The following is a 16,825-nucleotide window of genomic DNA, read 5'->3' on the forward strand; positions in this document are numbered from 1 at the left end:
TGCAGTGGCCCTCAAGGACAAGCACAACCAAGACACAAAGCACAATCATTAAAGGGCCTAGTTTCCAGTAGTGACTCGATCAGACCATCAAACATCAGAGAGCAGCTATAGTTTAGATAAGTGATTATGAGGCAGGAACTGAATCTGCAGCAGTCACTGATAACACTGATCTTTACTTCTGTATCTGAGGACTTTGGTGGCTATTCATTATGAAACAGGTCTGAAAAACACAAAACCATGTCAAATAAACCAAACTGTCACACCCAGCATACGCAGATGACAGTTATAAAACCACATTATCAATACAGATTAATAATTCATCTGTGTTCCAGTGTGTTATCAGGCACGTAGCAATATTTACTAATAAGAAAGATTCTTAATGATTATGTTCTCCAGCTTCTGACAACAAAAGAAAGATTACGTAATCTACATGTTAGCTCTAAACCTTACACTTATGCAATTTTATGGACAGACTATTGATAAACTGTACATGGAGCAGTTAAGGAGAGTCAGTGATCATTACTCAGATCACCTGTGTGATCTTGGACAGCTGCCACTAGAAATTTGCATTAAAAATGCCATGTTGTTGGAAATGTGCTTATTCGATTTCTCTGAGATGAAGAGATGCAGCTCATGTCTGTATGGAAAGTAAAGACTGGAGGTGGGGGCAGACAGCTGTGTCCAAAGTAGAAAAATCAATCCTCACTGATTAACATGATGTATCTTGTTTGTTTAACTTATAACTTGTAAGACAGAATCAAAAAATGTCCACTTGTGGTTCTCAGGGAAGTTTGGTCTGTTTCTTGTTAGAGCAGTGAATGTGTGAAGCTTCCGGAAGTTTAGTACCATCCATGTAGCTGAAGATGAGACTGTCCTGTAAAATAAGATCAGACCAAAACCTTGTATCTGTCTGGACCGCATCGTTGTCTATTTTTTTTCAGGTGTCCCATTGCAATAGCAGGTGATCTGTCTACAGCAGGATTAAAATACAACAGCAAAAGGCAAAGAGAACCTGCAGCACTTTGTGCAATAGACAGGTGAAGCGGACTGCAACATGGGCTTGACAATCTGCTGTTGCAGTCCAGCCAAAAACAGGTCCTTAGCTCATCTGTGCAGTGGAAGGAGGAAGTCAGATGATGTCCACATTAAACCAGTTTTATGTTTCATCCACGAGTACATGAGGGTCTGCTAAGGTCCACATGTTGTGTTAATTTCATCATCGGAAGGTTTTCACAAGGCTCTGGTGCAGACGTCTGTGTACCCACCAATTATCAGGCACAAACCAACAAAGCAGACCCACCAATTTGCCATCACGCTACAATGGTACCAAAGGCACAGAAGCTGGAAAACAAAGGAAAGATGCTGAGTTTGAACAGCAACAGCACAGTAAACTTGCAAACTTGCAAATTTCCTAAAATGTAACCAAGGAGGTTTTTTGCCTTAACCTAACCAAATCATGTTCCACAACCTTATTATCATCGACATGAAGGCAAAGATCTGGTACATGCTTGTACGTTCCCTGTATCCAAGGGCATATATATATATATATATAATTTTTCAATTGTAGGTTAAAGAAATAGGATACATGCAGAGACAATTAGTTTAATAATAATTTCTCTTTGGACTGAGCCAGGCTAGCTGTTTCCCCTGCTTTAAGTCATTATTCTAAGCTAGGCTAACCTTGTCTTGACTCAATTAAATCCTTCTTATAAGAATAATGAACAGTGATATTCTTCTCCTGTCATTCATGTATTTGCCTCTCACTGTTAACTGGGCCTTCCTCATCTGTAATCATCTTCCTCAGTATGTGTGTAACATGGCCTGATGTCTTCTAAGTAATGTGCTGCTTTGTTGCACTATCGCTATACCATATACTATAGCTTATCATCATATGTCAGCTGATATCTGAAGTTACTTATCTTATCCCTTTTTCTATACTCGATGTGTCATGACTGCCCACAGGACATCTGAGGACTGATACCTCCCTCCTCCACAGGTGCTGATGTACTGTATATAAGAAGCCGGAGAACTCACTGGTTCCTTGGCGATCCCAAGGTAAGGAATTCAGCAGCAACAGTTCATTTCCTCTCTACCTGACTGTAGACTGTAAGCACTAAGCTCTGAAGTGAATGCTCTGGTTTCCTCTGAGTGTGTTTGTCATCTAACATTGTATTTAGGGCTGGAATAGAAATGTGGCAGTTAAACTGCAACACCTGCAACCAGGGGCTTATTGGCTGTGACAGGGAAAGTGCTCTGAACGCTCACAAACTGAACTGCAGTCAAAGATCTGAATCATTAAGGCATTTCTTCAGTAATGTCATTATGAACATGCCACAGTTGTTAGTTATGTTGTTGTCATTATAATGATTTTGAAATAATGTGAAACAGTTCACAGCAGAAATTTTGAATGGTCAAAGCAGAAAAGGGTGAACAAATGTTTTTAAGGACGGCTCAGTTCCATCTAGTGTCTCAGACAGACAGTGAGCCTGCAGGCACAGCACCAGCACCTTGAAATTGGAGCTCACCTAAATGGAATGCAGCCATTTTTAATATTATCAAGTGCACCTGTGATTTTCCTGCTGAATGTCTGCTGTGAAAAGGGTGACTGATCCTTAAGGTAACTGAAGGAACTTAGCTTGATTGTATTATAAACATCAAGCTCTAAAGATCTTCAGCATCACAAGAGGAATTGTTGAAGCACCAAGATGAAACTGCTTCACAGCTCATATCTGTAAATATGTGATCATATTATAATCATTTGTATTACTTTGTTTCTCAGAAAGTTGAAGTTGAAGTTGTGAGCTTTGAAATCAAGATGACCAAGCTCACTGTTCTAGCAGGTAAACTCTTGTCAGACCTCAGTGCTTTACATCACCATAATGCATTCATAAATGACATTGATCAATATTTATTTTATCTGTTTCAAAATATAAATAATGCATCTGAGTGTGTTCCTCTCTGTAGGTCTCTGCCTGGTGATGTGCCAGCTGGGTAAGTTAAATCTAAATAGAACTTGGGCACTGTGAAGTTTGTACTGACACTGACTACATGTCTGAAAATAATAGAGACTGAATGCATTCCTGCACTGAATGCTGACCACAAGTTTTCTCTCACTGGTCTCCAGCCACTGCCTCCCAGATGGTGTGCTACTTCACCAACTGGTCCCAGTACAGACCTGGGACTGGGAAATTCACGCCCCAGAATGTAGATCCCTTCATGTGCACCCATCTGATTTATGCTTTCTCCATCATCAACAACAAGAACGAGTTGGTCACCTATGAATGGAACGACGAGACACTGTACAAGACTTTCAACGGCCTGAAGAGCAAGTAAGAACTTTCCACAGTGTAAAATCTTGTCTCTGCTGCTGAAGCTTCAATCTGAGTGTAAATGACTGAAACTGAAATGTGAACTTTAATAATGGGAACATTTCTCTGTTCGGCTGTTTTCACATGCTGTGTGATCAACAAGCCTTTGTTGACTCAAATATTCTCTATCATGCAAATCATATGACATCACATCTGTGTTCTAGAAACCCTGGTCTGAAGACACTACTGGCTGTTGGTGGGTGGAACTTTGGCTCAGCTCAGTGAGTATTTCTGCTCTGTTCAGTGAAATTTAGCTTCTTTGAAAAATCTCTGACATTGGATATGGACTGGAATCTCACACTGTAAAAGTTTAGTTTAAAAATATTAGGAAATCCTTTACCTTTGGAAAAGTAAAAGAACTCAACTGTGTCAAGTTGTGTGAGATGATCATGTGTTTAGTGTGAACATGCGTTATGTGACTTCATGTATCAAAACAGTCAAATTCAGGCTGTTACAACTCTAAACCTATGAGTCACATTAACTTCATAGATTCTGACAAAACAACAACTGAGTATTACTTTGAATTTATAATAATGCACTGCACTTAATGTGTATTTGTGTTGGAAGTCAATAAGAATAAGTCACATGAACTACTGCCACAGAAGCTAATCTCGTTATATGTTGCATGAGTTCTCTTAGTTTTTAGTTCTAGTTAACATCAAGCTAATTTCCCTGCAGGTTCTCCATCATGGTGTCCAATCCAGCCAACCGTCAGACATTCATCCAGTCTTCTATCAAATTCCTGAGGACTCATGGATTTGATGGTCTGGATCTGGACTGGGAGTACCCTGGATCTCGTGGAAGTCCCCCAGAGGACAAGAAAAGATTCAGTCTGCTCTGCAAGGTGGGTCATAAACTCTTGAGCCACAGGGAACAGATACAGTGTATTGTATCAATAACACACACACACACACACACACACACACACACACAGAGACAGACATACACACACACACACCATGTCTTATTAATTGTCTTCATCTGCAGGAACTGGTTGCTGCCTATGCAGCTGAGGCCCAGGCCACCGGTAAGCCTCAGCTCATGCTGACTGCTGCAGTGTCTGCTGGGAAGGGAACCATTGATGCTGGATATGAGATCGCTGAGATTGCCAAGTACTGCAGCCTTTTTTTGAAAATTCTGTTACTTTTAATCAGTCATTGTTATTGATTGGTTGGCTCAGTAGCTGGTCTTAATCAGTGTTCCATACACATTTCCAGGCACCTTGACTTCATTAATGTGATGACCTATGACTTCCATGGAGCTTGGGAGCGATCCACTGGACACAACAGTCCTCTGTACCGTGGCTCACAGGACAAGGGTGACCTCATCTACTTCAACACCGTAAGAGACCCAGTAGAGCTATGGAGCCTTAAATATTGATGAAAGACATTATTATAGCAGATTGGTACAATATTTAAAATAGCCAAACTGGTTTTACACAGAAAGGCCTGTTACTGATTATGAGGAATACTACTCAGCTACAGCTACATATTAAGTCTTCTGTGAGTGACAAAATAACTCTGAGGACAGCAGAGTGATAATGGGTTCAGACTAGAAATAGTTCACAGGTGTTCAGACTGAAAGCAGCCCTGACAGTCCAGTGTGAACATATCTTCACAAAGTGGGGTTGTTGAATTTAGAAAAAGCAGGAACTGACCACACAGGGAGTGTTTAACATGAAAAATACAATTGGTTGCTTTATGGGAAATGTAGGATCTAGTACATTTGTAGCTTGACAGATTCATCTAAAAGAACAGGATACCTCAACCTCTCCGCTTTACCTCTCACGAGTTCCCGAACTTTATGGCCTTTTAACAAAAAACATGAGGATAGCCTGTTGATTCTGTTCATAAAAAAGTCTAGGTCTCTTGTCTCTAGACTTCCTACGTTCCTATTTCAGGACTATGCCATGAAGTACTGGAGAGACCAAGGCACCCCAGTGGAGAAGCTGAGGATGGGATTCGCTGCTTATGGTCGCACCTTCCGTCTGACATCATCAAACACTAACATTGGAGCATCTGCTAGCGGTGCTGCATCAGCTGGTCCATTCACACGTGAAGCTGGATTCTGGTCCTACTACGAGGTGAAGTGTGAACAAAATGAAATACAACATCTCTCTAACACAAGTAGAGGAAACAGACCATGGAACAATCCAATGACATTTCCATAATCTGTTCCCTCAGGTCTGCAACTTCCTGAAGGGCACTACCATTCAGTGGATTGAAGACCAGAAAGTTCCCTATGCCAGCAAGAACAATGAGTGGGTGGGATTTGACAGCAGGGACAGCTATGAGATCAAGGTAGGTGGAACATCTATACATAGGGATTACCAACTGAGGGTTAAACTGCACAGTGGAACTCAAGACAGAATTCATTTTCCTTACTTTGTGACTAATCTTGTTCAATCCACAGGTCCAGTACATGAAGAACATGAAGTATGGCGGTGCCTTTGTGTGGGCACTGGATCTGGATGACTTTAAAGGAGAGTTCTGTGGACAGGGAAACTATCCTCTGCTGTCCCATCTGCGCAAACTCCTCGACATTGGTGAGTCTTGCATCTCTTCTTTTTGGTGAGCCAATGTTTACCCAGATTTTCAGGCAAGACAAGAATAAGCAAGTTAATATGCGCAATGTTTTAGGGAACTACAGTGGTACCTTAATTCAATTCGTATCTGAACTTTAGGTATAATGTTGTCTTTCTGTGTCTGTCAACTCTCACAGAGATGCCTCCACTTCCAGCGACCACAACCAAGAAACCTAGTGTTACTACCACAAAACCAGTCGCTACCAAAACACCCAAACCAGTTGTTACCACTGCTGCACCAGCCTCCACCACCACGCCCAAACCCAGTGGCACCACCAACGCTCCGTCCACTAGGACCACCATCCCTATTCCAGGACGTGGCTTCTGCAAAGACAAGCCCGATGGCACGTATGCCCACCCAGATGACAAGACCAGCTTCTACGTGTGCGCAGGTGGCCGAACCTACCTGAGGAAGTGTGGAAACGGTACTGTCTTCGAGGAAAGCTGCAAGTGCTGTGTGTGGCCCTAAGTGTGGAGGACTGTCACTGTCTGACATCTGAGATCTGACCAAACAAGCTGAATGCATCTGGAGAAACAATCTTTTTTGTTCTTTTTGATTAGGCTGTAACTGTGATTTTAGAAAAAAGCTTGTAAATTGGACGTCAAAAGTGAAATTTTGAACACGTCTGTTCCATCAGAATAAAAATATGATGACAAATCAAAAACTTGTCTGATAAATAATTCAAAACAAAAACACCTTTTCACCTCATCTTCCTCATTTCTACATGTTACATATGAAGAATTATATCGATTGTAGAAATGTTGACAGAATAAATATGCAGATAAAGTGTTAAAACTGGAGCTAGACTGACTCCACTGGTCTGGAGGTGAGTAGGTCTGCTCTCCAACAAGTTAACTGGCAGTGGTGGCATTCACTCAAATTCCTTAATATCATTTCTGAAGTCAAAAACAAAGTGTAAGGAGTCCTGCTTGGGTGTGGAAAAAACACAACACATTAACACAAGCTGAGCCAAAGGTTAAAGGTAGGATGAAGTATAGTATTACTGGATGTAGGTTAAAGCCTGGCACCTTTGTATAATAGTGCACCTTCAAATCACTGCTGTGTAGATATATCTGCTTCAAAGGACTGCTGTGTTACTTTTACATCCCATAACACTGCATTCATTTAGCAGATGTTTCAGTCCAAAATGACTTAAAAAAAAGGCTAATCAAACTACAAAGTAGCCAGCGATAGATCATGCAAAACTGAGTGTATCCCTTTAAACCAATGACTAAAATGGTACAATGCAAGAGTTTTATTTAAACGAGACCAATGGTTGAGATTATACACTGAATTAATTATTTCAATGATTTTATAAAATAAATATACAGTTCATTTGCCATTTATTAAATGTGTAGATTTATAGATAAAACATCAGTGTAAGTTTCAGCTCTACTTCTACTTCAATACATGATGTTATATAACTATTGGGTTGAATCATCACATCTTTAACTGTAACAACATTTCTTTTTTTAGTCTTGAAGTATGAGCAGTCATATGAAACTGTCACACTGAAGTGAATATTTTATTCTGTCACTGTAGATGTAACGTCTCCATGTTTATACACGTTTATAAATGGTACAGCTGTTCACACCATTCTGTGTATCCCAAGGTGCCACAGTCAGCTCCAAACTTATCTCAGTGTCAATCAGAGATTATTGTGGAGCATAAAGACAAGTGGCAGTCTGTGGAACATCTTGATGGTCAACGGTCACGGCCTGTGTTCAACAAAGGAGAGAGATAAAGTAATTACCTCCATGTTTTCACCTGTGTCAGTTTGTTTGTCAGCAGGATCACACAAAATCAACTGAAATGATTTGCACCAGACTTGCTGGAAGGATGGGGGAGGGGCCAGAGTCTGCTGTATGTTGTTTGATATTGGTTGTGGTGGTGGTCTGCGCTCTCTGAGTGCCCTTTTAGTTGAAGCTAGGAATTAGAACAGAACTGGTTATTTCATGATGAATCATATTTATTTGTTTTGATTATCATTGTCAAATCAGTCAAAACAAGTTTATTATCAGTAGCTGCTTTCAGTGGTAGTGAGTTCAAAAACTTTTACAAAAAGTTGATTTCTTTGAAATACAGCATGAATTTATTTGGAAAATCATACATTTATAAGAAAATATAAAAAAGGAAGTACATTTCTAAATATAAACACTTATTAATCAGTTTATTATGTTTGTACTTCCGGGGAATCCTGGTGACCTGGTGGTCTAAGACACTGTGTAAAAATCCTTGGTTCAGTTCTGGTGAAGAGTTCCCTCTCTGTCCTCATCTTTCCAGAGTGCGTCTCTGTCTCCAGTGTAAAATATCCAATCATCTTTAAAAACATGCTCCCAGCTGTCCCAGTAAGATGTCCATTTTCATATTCACTCTCGTCTTGATTATTGTAATGCATTTTATCCGGGCATCAGCAGGCCTCATCCTCCCTCCTCAGCTACTACAAAATGCTGCTGCTGGAACAGCTGCAATCACATCACTCCAGTGCTCTCCTCCCTACTTTTAGATATATTGTAAAATTTTATTACTGATTTTTTAAGGCTTTAAATGGCTCTGCCCCCAATTACATCTCTGATTTATTGACATGGTATGTGCCCAACAGAGAATTGAGATCTGCAGAGGGAGACCCATTGGTCACCTCAAGGTCAAGGTTTTTGACAAAGGGTGACCGGATGTTCGTTATGTTCGAGCCCTGACACTCTGGAGCGCTCTTCCAGCTGAAATGAGATAACTCTTCTCCTCCTTTATTGGTTAATCCCAAATTTTGCTTTTACATATTTTATTGCTTCTTTTCACTTATTGTCAAATAATTTTGCATGTTGATATAAGCACTGTGTGTGTTTTTATTTAAGCTGTTCTACTCTTTTTACTCTACTCAGGCTCTTTGGCCTTGCCTTCTGGTTTATTTTTCTGTTAAACACTTTGTAACTTTGTTAATAAAAGTGCTGTATAAATAAAGATATCAAAATTAAGTATTTTCACACAGTTGTTATTTCATACAGTTTCAATGAAATTAAGAACAAACAGATGACGTAACATCATCTGTCAGTTTCATGTTATGATTAATGAGTTCTTCACTAGTCTTACTCTGAATAATATATTAATGGATTTTGTTTAAACTTTACCTTTTAATTTCTAGTCAAGTTACCATGACAACATAACATAACAAATAGTAACAAACATAAGAAAAAGACATTAAAGTCAAACCAAAGTCGAATATCAGGACTATGATCCACAGAGCTCAAAGGATGTTGTTGGTGATTAACGATATGATAATGAGTGATATTTCCACTGACCTAAATTACAACCAGGTCATGTGTCGGGTGCATGTTGTGAACAGCACTTAGTTTGCAAGATCTTATCAAATCATTTTCTAATAATCATTACAGTTATTGAACTCTGATTGGACAAGGCTGCTGCACCTCCTCCTTCCTTCAGGCACAATCAGCTGTATAAAAGAACAAAAGTTGCTGCTGTAGTTTGGGTCTCTCAACTGATCTCAAGGTACGTTCACAAGGGAAAGAAAGTTATCATTTTGATTGTGATTATCTTGAGAATGGTGGCTTTGTTGTGTTGCTTCACTCATAGACCTTGGTCTGTTTTTTGTTGTTACTTGTAGTAATCCAGTGAAGGTGTGAGAAGTGAATTGAAGATGACCAGGCTCACTATTCTTGCAGGTAGTTCATAATGATGTATGTATGTATGTATGTATGTATACACACACGCAAATTATTCTTCATTAACGTTTTCTACATATGTATGTTCTTTAGGCTTATGTCTGGTGATTTGCCAGCTGGGTAAGTCCTAATACTCACCATTTGATTTGATGTTTCACTCTTATATCATTACTGTAATCAATGCCTCTTTAACGATCCTTCACTCCAACACAGGATCTGCCACCCAGATGGTGTGCTACTTCACCAACTGGTCCCAGTACAGACCTGGTGAGGGCAAATATATGCCAAAAGATGTGGACCCCTTCCTCTGCACCACTCTGATCTATGCCTTCTCCATCATCAACCATAACAACGAGCTGGTTACCTACGAGTGGAATGATGACGTCCTCTACAAGTCCTTCAACGCTCTGAAGACCAAGTAAGTGGCAAAAGATGAGGTACCCTTGTAGAGGTCACGCTAAGCTACAGAATCCATGAACTAAGAGAAGTTCAGTGCCTTCAGAAGAAGCTTTCAGCAGGGTGATGTTGCTGATTCAAGCTTGAAGATGTTTCCAACTGTAAAATGCAAATGCACCTCTTTCACTTGAGCCTGTTTCAAGCAATTACATGCTTGAATAAAGTCAGATGGAAATTTAATCGATCCTCTCTGCTGCTTCCAGGAATCCTCATCTGAAGACTCTGCTGGCTGTTGGTGGCTGGAACTTTGGTTCAAGACAGTGAGTAACATTTTACACCATAAACACAAAATATCAGTTGTTTGTATTCAGGTACATAGTGCTAGGAGTTATGTTAGCAATGTCCTATAACCCAGATAGCAAAATGAAACCTCAAATCGACTCTGGCCCCTAAACTTACACATCTGGGTTTGTGTTGACAGCCAAGATTTTCTGTGTGTGCCAGAACTAGTCCAGATGTGCAAGTAGCATCTGACAATCATGCTGTATGTGGGCCAGACAGTCAAAACCAGGCGTAGACTGAGCCACAAGAAACTCAATATGTAAACCAAATATTTGCCAGAATAATTTTGCTCTCTGTGTAGTTACATTGTTGAAACATCCTGAAGGTCCAACGAAATTTTTATTGTGACAAATGCAAGCTAGATATAACAGTTTTCTTTTTGATAGCTAGCTAAACCAAGCTAGCACCTAGCCACTTCTAATTACATCTAGGTGATTTACTGCATAGTTAACCAGATAATATGGTTTAGGAGATATCAAGATAACACGTAAAAATGAAAATGTATTAATAACATTACTAATTTCCAATCAATATTAATCATCCATGCCTTTAAAACTACAATCAGTTATTTCCCAAAAGTTAACAGCTGCTGAAACCTAATTAAGGATGTTTGCTTTACATAAAGGTTTCACAGAGCTCATTGTTCCATGCAGGTTCTCCATCATGGTGTCTACTCCAGCCAACCGTCAGACATTCATCCAGTCTTCTATCAAATTCCTGAGGACTCATGGATTTGATGGTCTGGATCTGGACTGGGAGTACCCTGGATCTCGTGGAAGTCCCCCAGAGGACAAACAGAGGTTCACTTTGCTCTGCAGGGTGGGGACAGATCTCTCTTTAGTTTCAGCCTGCAACTCACAGTTTCTGTTACGCAGTTTAGATTATGCTGTACTTTTTTCTTATTTCTTCGATGTGTGTTTGCAGGAACTGGTTGCTGCCTATGCAGCTGAGGCCAAGGCCACTGGCAATCCTCAGCTCATGCTGACTGCTGCAGTTGCAGCTGGGAAGGGAACCATCGATGGTGGTTATGAGATTGCTGAGATTGCCAAGTGAGTGTGTTTCCTTGAATGCCTCTGAAAGAACAAAACTGGGATTTAAGGAGAGGTTTTTGAAATTAGTATTTCTGTTGTACCTGTTTGTTTCCAGGGAACTGGACTTCATCAATGTGATGACCTATGACTTCCATGGAACTTGGGAGCAGTTCACTGGACACAACAGCCCTCTTTTCCGTGGCTCTGAGGACTTCGGTGACCTAATCTACTTCAACACAGTAAGTAGACATTGTGGACTAAAGAGAGATGAACTGGATGGGACCTTTTTAATAGAGCCCGACATATCAGTCGACAATTTTAAAAAGACAGTATCAGTCGGACTCTACTTTTTACTTTAGCTTCACTTCACCTCTTCCATCAACCTTTGCAGGACTATGCCATGAAGTACTGGAGAGACAATGGCGCCCCTGTGGAGAAGCTGAGGATGGGATTCGCTGCTTATGGTCGCACCTTCCGTCTGACATCATCAAACAGTAGCATTGGAGCCCCAGCTAGCGGTGCTGCATCGGCTGGTCCATTCACACGTGAAGCTGGATTCTGGTCCTATTATGAGGTAAGGTTTAGATGAGGCTCAAGTAAACTCATTATGACATCATGCACATGGATTTAATGGCTTATCATGTTGTCTTTGGCCTAGATTTGTGGTTTTGTGAAGGGCACCACCATTCAGTGGATTGAGGATCAGAAAGTTCCCTATGCCACCAAGAACAATGAGTGGGTGGGATTCGACAACATGGAGAGCTATGAGATCAAGGTAGGTGGAACATCATCTCTATATTTTTACATCACATTCACAGTGTGTCCAAGATAGTTACACCAGTCTTTTTATTTCTGCTCCAATAGGTACGCTACCTGCAGGAGCATAGGTTTGGTGGTGCCTTTGTGTGGGCCCTTGATTTGGATGATTTTGCTGGACGATTCTGCGGACAGGGCAGCCACCCTCTGCTGGCTCATCTTCATAAACTTCTTAATATTGGTAAGTTTATAGCATGATTCTTCAGAGTTAACAGTTATCACTTTTTTATCCTATCAGAAGCAAATTTCCCTCAAGGTTTCTATATGGTAGTAGACCACATACCCGCGCCAAAGCAATCCTACACCTCTCCCAGATCCAGATTATTATCACCAAAGTGTACAAAGTCATAGATCTTAACACCACAAATACTTCAGATTTTTTACATCAAGAGCCAAACAATATTCCTTGAGAAATTGATTTAAGTGTCAAAAAATATCCTGTCTCACAATATTTCGTGAAGTCAAGTGAAAAATTCCTGCATCCGCCCCTTTGACCAGATCTGCAACAAAATTTTATGAGTTCTTCTCTGGTCCATGAGCCATCCCTCTATCAAATTTGGTGCAAATCAGTTGAGTTCAAACAAACCTCCATGGCGGAGGACAAAAATGCAGTACCAAAAAGTAGTATTCTGCAGATAACGGCATCAGGGATTCTATCTGCCTGACTGTGAGCCTTGACAATATCCCACATCTTGAAATATACTGGAATAATAATGTGCAGTGCTGCCTGGATTATTCAGTGTCAAGTTATAGACAAACATTAATGGACATTTATTCTTTCAAATCCATTCAGTAACAAACATTTCTTCTCCCTCCCTTATCCAGAGCTGCCCCCACTGCCCCCTACCACCACTCCCAGACCTGGTGCTAGCACCACTTCCCCAACCACCACCACCACTACCACCACCCACGCCCCAGGATCCGGTTTCTGCAATGGCAAACCTGACGGTCTGTATGCCAACCCAGACGACAAGGCCAGCTTCTACATGTGCGTTGGCGGCGTCTCCCACTTGAGGCCGTGTGGGAGCGGATCTGTCTTTGACGACAGCTGCAAGTGCTGCGTGTGGCCCTGAGCCACAAATGGAGACAATGTGTATTACAACTGATTCAAATATCAGCCATTAAACTGACTGAACAAGTTCTCTTATATCCACTGTGTTTACAATCATTCACCTATGTGAGTCATCATCATTATAGATACAACATATTTTCTTGTAAAATAAATGACATTTTGCAGATTGCAAACACAAGCATTCAAGTACTTTGGTACTAATCACTGAGTGCTGGCTCATTGTTTCAGTCTATTTATTTAAACCTGCTAGTTTCTCGACGCTTTGTTCCACAAACCCTCATGTTACCACAGTTTAACCGTAAAGCTTGGTGTCACTTTTTTCCAGCACCACTAACAGTATGATATGTTAGTTTTTGTTCTGATATCAAAACTTGATTTATACCTTGCTTTGAGTATAGTATTTCTGTTAATGTCTAACACAATAACCCTCTCAAGTGCAGTGTTTCATATCAACACAAAAAGCTGCAGGAACTTTGTACAAATACAGTATAAAATTAACTATGAATAAATGTATAAGACCTACAGTGTGATACTAATGAGTCCCAGCTTTGCATACACATTACTGTGAGTACAGAAGTTCAATGTTGAAAACAATGAATGTGCAGTCTGAATATTATGATAGGTTTTTATCACTTGTCAGTTTGTCAGACCAGTGGTGAGATAAGAAAGCATCAAAGGTGCAGATGAGACTGAAGACATGATAATTAGACTGCTACTGACTCTACACTACAAAGAACAACAGTGTTTATGGTTCATGATAGGAACTCAACTCTGCTACTGCCTGCAGTGCGACTCTTCAAAGATATAATATAGACTGACAAACCAATCACTAGAGTCAACCAAAAAAGAGGAAATGACTTCACTTAGAACAAACATAAGAATAAGAATAACTGACAAAAGTAAACTGGGAGATAAGATATGTGTGAGGGGGCAGCACTCACCTTCACCCTCATTTCCAGTGTGAGAGGGATTTAGCAGACTTTGTCCAGGGTACACTACAGCTCAGACATCACTGTTATTGATAAGTGTTTTATTATTGAACTTAATTATTAATGTGACAAGGGTCACTGAATCAGAAACCACATCAAGCCTACATAAGTTTAATGCCAGCGTGAGTGAAAAGTTTTATTTGCAAGGCAGGCATCAACAAAGGACTTTGTTAAACTGACAGAAACTTCACAGCAGTATGGGGAATGTATTTGCCTCCCAACTTCTCCTACAGCTCTTCTAAAAGTATTTAACAGATTATTAGAAAACTGAGGTTTGCCTTGAATATACTGAACATATGGAGCAACAGAAGAAAAACTGCCTACACGGCAAAAGTAGTTTTAAAATGTTTCTATCAAAGTTTTCATTCATCTTTTCTTGTGACTCTGGGTCAACAATGGAGTCAGTGTTAATTAAATCTAAATTCAGCTCTACAGGGGGTTACTGTTTGATACTCAGATGAAAGAGATTCAGAGTGGAGGTGTTCAGTCTTCAGTGCATGAGCAAACAAAGCTCTGTCAACAAATTTTGGACTGACTCTAGTGAATCATCTTTGCCACTGACTGAACCAGGAGCTTTTAACAGCTGAACTCCTGTTTTCAGCTCAGCTGTGATTCACAGGACCATAATCTGATAACTCTGTCATATCTTATTTGCCTGAACTAGAAAATGGATGAAACAGTGTTCCTGTAATTGTGTACGTACAAAGCGTCTTTGAACAGTAATGTGTATCATAAGACCTGCGGTCATATGTTTTGGACAGTCAGGTGAAGAAAGGGGCAAAGCTGTCAACTGATCACCACCTGGTGGTGAGTTGGATCAGATGGCGGAGAAGGCAGTCAGACAGACCTGGTAAACCCAAGCGTGTAGTGAGGGTGCACTGGGAACATAGGTGGAGGCCTCTGTCAGTGAGATCTTCAACGTACATCTCCGGGAGAGTTTCTTGTGCATCCCGGGGGAGGTTGGGGACATGTAGTCAGAGTGGGCCCTGTTCAAAGGCTCCATTGAAGAGGCGGCAGTTAGGAGCTGTGCCCTCAAGGTCATCAGTGCTTGTCGAGGTGGCAACCTAAGGATCCGCTGGTGGGCGCCAGCAGTAAGGAAAGCAGTCAAAGTGAGGAAGGAGGTCTTTAGGGCCTGGCTGGCCAAGGGGTCTCCAGAAGCAGCAGACGGGTACCAGATGTCCAAAAGGGCGGCTTTGGAAGTTGCGGAAGCAAAAACTCAGGTGTGGGAGGAGTTCGGCCACGCTATGGAGGAGGACTTTCAGTTGGCCTTAAGGAAGTTCTGGCAAACTGTTCGGTGACTCAGGAAGGGGAAGCAGGACTTGACCCAGGCTGTGCTCAGTGGGGGAGGAGAACTGCTGTCGTTGTTGTCATGGGGTCGCCATGACGGACATTTTATGTTCGAACTTTTGTGTTGTTTGCACTTTGTGTTTGGTCATTTCCTGCTTTATTTTGTAGTTACTTTCCCTGTGTCTCTTGATGTTTTTACTTCCTGTCTTTGTCCTGTTTCCCTCCTTGTTGATTGTCTGCACCGCCCTAATGTGTTTCACCTGTGTTCAATCACCCTTGCCCTCCCTTGTGTCTATTTAGTCGTTGACCTCCCTGGCTGACATATCAGCTGTTCCAGCGTCGGGGGTTCCGGTCGACATGTCCCTTGTTCCTGAGTCGGTGGTTCTAGGATTTCAGATGACCCTAAAGCAGAACAAAACAACTGAGTCAGGTGGGAGGAGAGATTCCGGAAGAGGGATCCAGGGGCCAGTCTAACAGGAAGGAAAGTAACTGGGCAAGGGAAGGAGCCTGGTACCACAGGGGCAGAGCAGAGGAGCATTCACTGATGCTCAGGGGTATCAAACAGGGTAACTCATGTGTGTATGTGTGTGTGTGTGTATATATATATATATATATATATATATGTGTGTGTGTGTGTGTGTGTTTAAACTGACAAGGCTCCAGAAGGTCAAGAAAATGAGTAGCAGATTAATCAATAATGAAAATAATAGTTACAGTTACATCCACCTGACCCACCTGCGACAGTTAAATGTTATTTTTACATTAATGCATGAGTAATAATCCAGTGATATCATATATAAATACTACACTGTAGTAGTACTTTTACTATACCTCACCTTTCACTGACATTCTACTTCAGTCAATGTGATGTAATATATAAATGTTATTCATTCATTCCTCTTCTCTGTCCGTGTACATATTGATATTGATATTTGTCAGTCTCTCTATATATGACTATACATCCATAGGTTAAAGAGGGAAACTGCTGTTTTGGTTTTTGGCCTCATGGTTTCCACATTGATCTTTGTTTTCTTCAAGAATACAGTGATGAAGAGGCAAAGAAAATAAGGAAACATTATTTATCCTAGTCCTGCCTAAAGCCAAAGAAATAACATTTCAAATTTTGAATGACATCTATCCATCCAATCACTTCTTGCATATAACATTTAATTGGAACAATCCCTGTGGATTTTGTGACAGAGATACTGAGACTGTAGAGTATATTTTCCTTTCAGTGTGGACCTGTCCATGAGTTTTGGCTT

General features: G+C 40.8%; 2 protein-coding genes across 2 annotated transcripts; both read left to right on the plus strand.

Annotated features, from left to right (window-relative positions):
• The first annotated feature begins 2,779 nt into the window (after positions 1–2,779).
• LOC111668628 (chitinase-3-like protein 1) lies at positions 2,780–6,617 on the plus strand. The gene is made up of 11 exons (XM_023424723.2): positions 2,780–2,840; positions 2,965–2,991; positions 3,125–3,329; positions 3,533–3,589; positions 4,047–4,212; positions 4,356–4,480; positions 4,586–4,709; positions 5,269–5,451; positions 5,552–5,668; positions 5,781–5,913; positions 6,090–6,617. Exons 1-11 carry the CDS (start codon positions 2,816–2,818, stop codon positions 6,419–6,421), a joined length of 1,494 nt encoding a protein of 497 aa, XP_023280491.1. The 5' UTR covers positions 2,780–2,815; the 3' UTR covers positions 6,422–6,617.
• Positions 6,618–9,572: 2,955 nt separating this feature from the next.
• On the plus strand, positions 9,573–13,364 carry LOC111668629 (acidic mammalian chitinase-like). Its single transcript, XM_023424724.2, has 11 exons — positions 9,573–9,630; positions 9,724–9,750; positions 9,844–10,048; positions 10,290–10,346; positions 11,022–11,187; positions 11,293–11,417; positions 11,515–11,638; positions 11,791–11,973; positions 12,058–12,174; positions 12,264–12,396; positions 13,041–13,364. The coding sequence occupies exons 1-11, from the start codon at positions 9,606–9,608 to the stop codon at positions 13,286–13,288; spliced, it is 1,410 nt and encodes a 469-aa protein (XP_023280492.1). The 5' UTR covers positions 9,573–9,605; the 3' UTR covers positions 13,289–13,364.
• Positions 13,365–16,825: the final 3,461 nt, after the last annotated feature.

Source organism: Seriola lalandi, unplaced genomic scaffold, assembly GCF_002814215.2.
Source record: "Seriola lalandi dorsalis isolate HSWRI2012SDOR001 ecotype SW California unplaced genomic scaffold, Sedor1 jcf7180002054748, whole genome shotgun sequence".
Classification (NCBI taxonomy): domain Eukaryota; kingdom Metazoa; phylum Chordata; class Actinopteri; order Carangiformes; family Carangidae; genus Seriola; species Seriola lalandi.